The sequence below is a fragment of the Netta rufina genome (genome assembly GCF_964035555.1).
Source record: "Netta rufina genome assembly, chromosome: 3".
Lineage (NCBI taxonomy): Eukaryota > Metazoa > Chordata > Aves > Anseriformes > Anatidae > Netta > Netta rufina.
The window spans coordinates 85,607,161-85,616,206 of NC_140125.1; the positions used below are offsets into that span (position 1 = coordinate 85,607,161).

At 39.8% G+C, this 9,046-nt stretch overlaps 1 protein-coding gene across 1 annotated transcript; it reads right to left on the reverse strand.

Moving 5' to 3' along the window:
• Positions 1–853: 853 nt before the first annotated feature.
• On the reverse strand, positions 854–8,824 carry MTFR2 (mitochondrial fission regulator 2; the record flags this gene model as incomplete). Its single annotated transcript, XM_084284457.1, has 7 exons — positions 854–1,075; positions 2,619–2,805; positions 4,868–5,168; positions 6,249–6,466; positions 8,022–8,140; positions 8,401–8,505; positions 8,762–8,824. 7 exons carry the CDS (start codon positions 8,822–8,824, stop codon positions 980–982), a joined length of 1,089 nt encoding a protein of 362 aa, XP_084140583.1. The 3' UTR covers positions 854–979.
• Positions 8,825–9,046: the final 222 nt, after the last annotated feature.

The window sequence follows — 9,046 nt, forward strand, 5'->3', positions numbered from 1 at the left end:
CAAGGGACACAATCCACAGTTCAATTGATAATGGATCACTAGACAAAAAAATAAGTGAAGGCAGCTATTGTAAGCAGTGGATCACAACAAATTTGTAAATAAGAGATTCCAAGTCTTCTAACAGGAAAAAAGTAAGCTCTTTATTTTATCTAAAATAAAGTAGTCTTCTAATATGGTCAGCTCTTAAGATACAAGACTCCACAACACAAAATGTCACTATCACACACATCTGTGATACAAAGGAAATTTTATTTTATAGACTCTGTGAACGAAACAGACTTTATACAGAAAAGCCAGAAAGATGATACAATTAATGTTCATTTACATGCGGAATTTGGACTATGTGCTAACAGATGTCTCTACAAGGTCTTTTTTTGTCTCAAAAGAAAAACTCCTCCACACGATAAGCATTTAACAGACAGCGTGTAGCATACTTACAGCAAGACAAAATTTCACAAACATGAAAGTTTCTCTACTGACTCAAGACAAATTAGAACACTGCTTGCACATGAAATAAGGAGTCGCATTAGCAGACTGCAAAGAAAACTGAGGAAACTTTATCACAGTATTAGCTACCATTAGTTATATACAGTCAGCTATACACAATACAGTCCAGAAGTTTATACATCTTCAGTATTTACAGTGAAGTACAGAGACAGTGCTCACCTAAGCTGCCACAAAATAATTACTTTTCTTTCACAAACATTTCTTTCCTGTATTTCTCAGTTTCCCAGGTTTCAGACACAGTGCTCCACAGTAACAAAACCCTTTTTTTGGTTGTGTGCTTCTCACAAAGCATCACATTCATGAGTTTGGCTGCTGGGAAACTAAAGAGAAGGAAGAGGCAGTTTTACAAGCCCTACAACCCAAACATTAACAGCATAAGACAGATACATTCTAGAACATATTACAGCAGTTTCACAGAGTGGGCCTGCCACTTACACACACACTACGAAGTTTCCTCAGAAATCTCCATCAGTTAAATATGAGCTCTCACTTTCCACGTTGATACTTTAACTTCATCAGTTCTCACGAGGCTAGAATTTGCACTTGATTTCAGGCTGCAATGTCCAACCTGGCCAGGAGGGATGGAATTAGATAAAATTATATCCAAGACAACTGAATGAGAAGCTGTTTACGATAAAGGCAGTTTGGGAGAATTTATGCACTTCACTTAATCTAGGAAGAATAACATAAACACAATAAATTGCTTTACATTAGTTTTTCTTCAGAACACTCAAGGATAAACAATTAAAATAAGCATGATCTTGCAATCAAGCCCCTGTTTCAACCAGAAAAGCCCATCTTCCTTCATCTGCTCCTGAACATGCTGGCCTTAATCAGTCCCTCTTCCAGACTATAATTTAACTTAGAACTTGGAACAAAAGAAGATTCATAAACACGCCCTTCCAGGATCTAACTTCAATCTTCATATCTAGAATCAGGTATGTTTGCTACACAATGCAATGGTCTGTTGCATCCAAAACACAAGCCTGGCTGTTTTGTTTCCTTGCTTTTTACAAGTTTCAGATTTTTCCTTAAAAAAAAAATTTTAAAAATTAAAAATCACAGGGAAATTTATATAGGCTGTACAAGAAAGGATGATTCATTACAGTGCAGAAGATAAAAGCTACATTTTCCTTGCAAAAATCTTTGTGCCAGCTGAAGTTTTTCAAAGAATTGTTATAGCAGGAAAAAGAAACACACATCTTAGTTTTCTTTAAATTTTCAGTCATGCAACTAGCCATGAGTATAGCTGCAGCCTTCAGCCTTCAAAGAATGTCTGGATTTCCACCACATGCTTTCCAATACTATTTTTCTCCATTAGGCTAAAACAAACAAACAAACAAACAAACAAACCACAGTGCCAAATAAGATTCTGTATCTCGCTCATTTCACAGATGAAAAGATGTAATTGCTAAGCAGAGAGAGATGCTTTAAATTACTTCCACCTATTTCTGTCTGTCTCATCTAAGCAGCTCTGGGGTTTACAGATGTCTCTAGCAAATAACCACCAGTACCTGCTGGACTGCAGAAGTTAAAGTAGCTTGCAGACTGCTCTACAGAAACCAGCATCTTGTTCATAGCAAAGAACTGGATTTTCCAGGGGCTCTGCAACAATGTTCAGAATAAAAGATGTAGAGCATGTGGAAATGATGCTTGCACAAGAGGGAAGATACTAAACCCAATGCTTTAATTTTGTTTTCTGAACACTCAGCACATGCTAGGCAGACCTCTGTTACCTTCCTGGCATCTCAACTTGTAAAAATAGTTAACAAATTAATAGTCAGTATTACTAACTGCACATACAGTTTCTACATGCAAATGCCTGTTAGTTACTATCGAGCCAATGTCCACAGTTTAACCAATGATGAGCTGAATTTTTAGAGTCAGTCTAACTTTTTTCCTTTTGGTGTATCTAGAAAAGCATTTCCCAGCTGAAATCCATTCATAATAAGTTGTTGGGATTCTCTGCCTTGATTACACTTGAAAGAAACAACTAAGCTGATGGCTTAAAATCATTGTAGAAAAGTTGTCGACTCCAAAACCTTGCTACTATCCATGAAAACTGCAGTCATTTCAAGAATATAAAAACACATTATTATATAAAAACATACCAGTGGGATCTCTGGACTAGAAAACGGGGAGCTATCAAAGGATCTATTTTCTTTGTCCAGTGAATCATCATCGTCTTCAAATTTATGTGCAAATTTCTGTTTTAGTGCATGAGTCAGTATAGCAACTGGATCCCAATCTGAACTTAGCCTTTTTTTGGGTTTAGAAAGAGGAGTGCCTCCAGGCGACCTACAAAGAAAGAAAATTTATTATCTTCCACCCTTAATCTTGTGTTTAGCGATCTAAAGTCCAATAAGACAACTTTTGTATACATCTTCATCCTATAAACCCTTGATTGCACAAATAATGCTGCTTTTGTTGTTTTAACGCAATTAACCAGACAGGGCTAATAACAGTACACCTAAAAACTCGTCAGCCAGATTCTTAGTTCAAAAATAAAACTTGATGCTGTTCCTTAAAGAAAAGTGGTAATAAATCAACAGAAAGTGCTAAAGTAATGCGAAAGAAAAAAAAAAGTACAGTTTGCATAGCAAGTTTCATTCATAAGGTATATTAAGGCATATTAGTTGGAGATTCCTACTAACATAATTCATAACCTTTTACAACATAATTTGACTTAAATTTCATTAATTTTCAGTTCAGAACAGTATGCCTTTCTGTGGTCTTAGAAGAAAGAAAAAGAATTACAAAATTTCTCGGAGTAATTACGTTTAAAAATGATAATGACAGGACAAGAGGGAATGTTTTTAAACTAAAAGAGGGAAGATTTACATTAGAGGTTAGAAGGAAATTCTTCACTCAGAGAGTGGTGAGGCACTGGCACAGGTTGCCCAGAAAGGTTGTAGATGCCCCATCCCTGCAGGTGTTCAAGACCTGGTTAGACTCAAGACTGAGCAACCTGATCTACTGGGTGGCATCCCTGCCCATGGCAGGAGGGTTGGAACTCCATGATCTTTGAGGTCCCTTCCAACCCAAGACATTCCATGATTCTATTTTAATTTATAAAAAAGCGTTCTCAACAAAATCAAGACAGCAAAACCCACAAAATCAAAACAGCATCTAGCACCCCAAAGCCTAACATAAAGATAGAAATTAGTGACTAATCCAAGAAAATAATCATAAAAAAACATCCTAAGCACTGAGATATTTGAAACAACTCTAGATATATGCACACTTGTGCTAGCAGAAAGTGTGATTTCCAGACCAAAGAGTTGAGCTTACTGCTGTCATTGTGCATTAGCAGCAAGTCTGGCAGTGAAGTTCTACCTTCAGTATTCGGGTAGATGTCTAAATCCTGGAGCATTTCAGATGCACACCTATCATTTCCAACTCAACTTGCCCCTGCTAACATGATGGCGGTTAAAACTGTCATTACAAATGTTTCACTCTCTTCTTTCACCATACATGGAAGGAAACATCAAGAAATAGTTTTTCCTTAGTGCAGTTTGTATTTGCTTTATTTACTGTATAAATATATCATCAAAAGCATGAAGGTATGCTCCAGGATTGCATATAGATAATTTGTCCAAGACTTGTGCTAAGTATTTTCAGGGATAAAACTCACACTTAAGAAAGTACTGAAATAAGAGTGCAATCATTTTTGGTGACATTCTTCCCACATTAAGAGCTCCTATTATTCAGTAGAGATTCGATTGTTCTTGCATGCTTTTCCAGCTCCACAAGTTCAGAAAAGACATCTGACAACTTCTATCACATCTAGTATAGCAGACCAACACTGACACAAAGAGGTATTACAGTCTTTACTAAAGCATTTTTGTAAGGTCAACTGCTCTTAAAATCAAAATGGCATACTATGAAAAATATCACAATCCAATTTAAATTCAGGAAACGCTTTCAGTAAGATACAGCACATATTTGTTTTAACAGTTTGAATGTAGTACCAGAATATTCTGGACACATTAAGACACTTTTTCAGTCCTTTCACAGTGAATGAGAAAAGGGTATTTGTTCAGATCAGTTTCCTGTGACAGACCCAGTCTCAACAAAAAAAGGGATACAAAAGTCACACACACACACAGATGCAAACAACCTGAGATTCGTATACTAGTGCAGCAGAGAAGTTTTAAATGCTATATTCAGCATTTTTCAAATGCATCTAAAAGCCATGTCACATTCCAAGCCGTGAACGTAAACGCTGCCAACTTCAGTCTGTCAGCAGTAGCTGCGTGTTAAATGATTTGTTTCATCGTGGTGTTCTCTGCTTATACGTAAACGCTGTAACGGTTACATGGCCTTAGATAGCTCAGACACGCATTGAATTCCAACCTACCTCTCAGTAGCACGCAACTGAACTTTGTTTAGGTCTTTCAAAACATCCATCATACTAGGAACGTTCTTTGTCCTCTGGTGATCAGCAGCATCAGCTGCAGTCAAAGCACTGTTTCTTGCAGCACGGCGTTGTTTGATGAGTTCAATCGCTGAGTTACTAGCATCAACAGCAGATGGTGCACCAGAAGGGAGCGGAGGCGGCGAGGGAATTACAAAGTGATTGTGAGAGACGGACAATGGCGTAGAAGTCATGGCTGGCACTGGGTAAGACCCATCTGGAATGCTGAATGTCTTAAAGGCTTCTGGATGCAGTCAGAAGAAAAATAGGGATTTTATTCTCAACAGTCTGTAGTACCTTAGCAATTAATAATTCTAAGCAACATCTTGCATGACTCTGTTTTAAGATAAGACGGCCCTCTAAAAGCACTTCCTTACACACCACACATAACACCACAGAAGAAAATAATTACATTTAAAACTAAAACCAATTTTGGTTTCAAAGCCACAGACTCAGAACACATGAAATAATGGATTTGAGGTGGTCTGGGCTGCTCTGATGTGTCTTTGATCCATGCACTAGGTAAATCAGAAACCTGCAACAGAAAGCAGCCTGCAACTACACATAGATCATTCTCAATGGTCTGAAGGTTAGAATAACCCAGATGAAGCAACAGCAAAGAAAACCACAAAGCACATAAAACAGACTACAAAATGCATAGAGTGCAATGGAGAAGAGACAAAAAGTGACAACAGAACAACAAGTCAAAGCACAGAGAGAGGCCCCTGAACCGTCTCGTATCAGTTCAAATGTTTCAACAACCACATTGGGGTTAGCGTACAAGACAACTGTGACCTCAAAACTTAAGGAAAAAAAAAAATCACAAGATTGAAGTTCATATTGGAGACTAACTACCTTCGGTACTCCAGTGATGGTTACACATTAGACTATTTGTAGCATTCCTTTCTCTTAAATCTTGAGCTTCAATTCCATATATTTTTATTCAGTATTTTGATAACTTGTCAGAAATGGTACATAAGTCTAAGGTTATATATATATATTTTTAAACAAAACCAGTAATTGGTGGTTTATTAATAGTGTTGTTACTAAGTTCCTTCACAAACATGGAAAAGAATATGAAGATCACTTAGGATCAACTGCATTCAAAATCAGAAAGTTGGCATTAAAAAAAAAAAAGTGAAAGCAAAGGCGGGAAACAAAGGGCACAAACGGTGAAAAAAAATACATTCAGTAAATTTTGTTGGTATAACCAGGTGAAGAAGTTAGAGATGTTCTATATCAGTATCAGAGACGTGGTTAGATGTGAACAAGACCTCTGACGCAGTAAAGGAAAATTGGTTTACTTCAAACCAGAAAGGCTTACGCGATGGAATGTTTCCCAGGGTATGTGCTGCAACAATAGTGGCAATCTGAGCACGAAGAAAAGTCAGCTCATCTTCAAGCGCAGAAATTTTCTGAAGTGCTGCTCGATCAACAAGACTGTCTTTCTGTATACTGTTTTTTGGAACACTTGGTATAGAATCTGTAGATGGATGTAAGTCATGATAAGCTGTACTTTTTTCTTTTCTCCATAATTCAGTCCTAGAAAGAAACAGAAAACACAGTTTAAAAGGTTCAGCCAGCAAAAGAAATCTCAAGGTTTCTTCAGGGTCTGTCCAAGCAAGTTACCAACGTTCAGCAAGACATAAAATTCGCAAACTATTTAAGAAAACAATTTGCTATTCATAACGTTAAGAAAATGTTTTAAGTCTTCTTCAGTTCAAGTAAGATAAAAAATCCTGAACAGTCACAATCAAAATAGATAACTTACTCAGGGATAAATTAGACATTGCAAGGTCATGGTACAGGATTGAGCTGTTACTATTCAATTTGACTGGGGTGCCTTTCCCTCCTCTCTACATGAAACAGTAAGTATAAAAGGCAGGAAAGAGTCAGATAACAATGATCTCTTAACTAGACTTCACACATTCTAGTCATTTATCAAACTCTGCAAGTGACAAAGAAGTTGCAATCTTTCAGAAAACACATTGGAGAATAATCATGAATTTTAATACTGACAGAGTAAGAACCTTATCTTTCAATACAGAATGAGTGTAAACTCAAACTATCAGAATGAGACTGTGAAAGGAAAAAATTAAGTTCACTTTATTTGTTCCAAATCCACTAACCTTTGACTGAAACAAAAGCAGACTTTTTTTTTTTTGCTACACTCATCCTTTTACTTCAAACCACACCTGCAACAGTTTTCTGATTTGCAAAAAAAAAAATTAAAAAAAAAATCTCACTGTCTCAGAAGGAAGAGATACAGATTACAACACTTGTCCTTGAAAAACATCCCACTGAGTCAGAAAAGAAGGAGGAAGAAGAAAAAATGGAAACAACAGAAAACTGAAGTTCCATCAGTCTTTGAGTTAGACTTGCTATAAGCAGCACCAAGCAGGATAAAACAGGCCAGAGTTCCTTTTAACAATACACTTATGTTTTTAAGATTTTGCAGCTGCTACAAAAGACTTAGGTAATTTGACAGTAACAGCTGAGGAGTCCTGAAATGAAACACAACCATATCACAAGTTCTCTAACAAATTCAGATGACGCACTTTTTATTAAAGTCTTGTAATTTCATTACCAGCAAGCAGTACACAACGATCATGGACAAACACACACCAGTATGAAGTACAATTACATTATCCAACATAGACACAAACACAAAAGTATCCAAATCTTAATCTTGCTTTTAGCTCTCCAACTAATCCTCTGACTTTGAACATATCCTGTAGAAGAACAGTAAAACTACTTTCTATTTTTTCCCTAGAGGAATGGAAAGGGGCAGAGGAGAAGACTTCTATACCTCTATAAGACTTCTATATACGACATGCATGCAAAGTTAAACACAAGTTAAAATACCAGTAACGCATCTGACACGCTATCGGGAAGAGGAAAGGCAATACCCAGCATCAGAAATCTTTCAGGTGAGAATATTCTGCGCTATAAGAACTTCCAGGTGAGCAGGAACTCCCTAAAAACAAAGTTTGCAGGGCTGGTTTAACTAGAGCGTTGAAAAGGCTGAAGGAGGGGAAAAGCACTGATGACACAAGTTACTGCTATTACCCCTTTCTGCGCACGTACTTGTACTTACCTGAATCTAGCAAATACTTGCCCCTCATCATGTGCCACCCACAAGACATCAGCAAGCGATGGAGCTACAGGAGCTGTGCTTCGCTCATCATAATCTGGAGGACACGGGTCTTGAACAAGCTAAGAACAAATAAGCAAATATACACGCGTGTGGAGAAACTGGATTTAGTACGCATTAAAAATCTTGCCTTCGCAAAAAAGTTGTAAAGTGCTGTGAGGAAGCTGAAAATAGCGAGCATCAGGTAAGCAAAACGTTAGTTATTTTTGCTAAAAATTAGACAAAAAAAAAGAGAGGAAAAGCACAGGCAAGTTGTTACTACATTAAGGAGCTGGGAAACGTAAATCCATGTGAAGGATACGTATAGCAGTAAATCACTTACTTGGAAATAAGGCCTGGGGTAGGGCTCTAGGGAAAGCATCGTGCCAAGCCTCCGGACCACGCTCCGCGTGGGGCCGTACTCCTTCTTTCGCCACACCGCTGCGATCTGGGAACCAGAGCAGCCGTTAACCCCGGGAGCGCAGCCGAGCCCCCGGGTTTCTGCGAGAAACGCTGCCGGATAACTTCGAGCTACGTGCGCCGGAGCGTGAGGCAGCCTCCCGCTCCCCTCCCCCGGCTGAGGTGCCCCGACGCACCTTGAGGCGGACAGAGCGCGGGGCGGGCGCGGCGGCCGTTAACGGCTGCCCGGAGCCGTTAGGCGCCCCCCCCCTTCTCCTTCTCCTTCCCCTCCCCCCGCCCCTCACCTGCCCCGGCGGCCAGCCCAGGTGCGCCAGCAGCCGCCGCAGGAGCTGCAGCAGCACCGCCATGGCCGCGCGCCCGCCGGCACCCGCTCTGCGCTGGGGGGGGTGGGGGGAGAGCGCAGCCAATCGGCGCGCGGGGGCGGGGCGAGGAGGGGAGCGCGCCAGGGCGCAGCCAATCGGTGCGCGGGGGCGGGCCGCGCGCGCGGGGGGCCTCGGGAGGGAGGCGCGTTTGAATGCCGCCCTGAGGGGAGCGCGCGGAGGGAGCGGTTGAGGCTGAAGGGGCGCTGA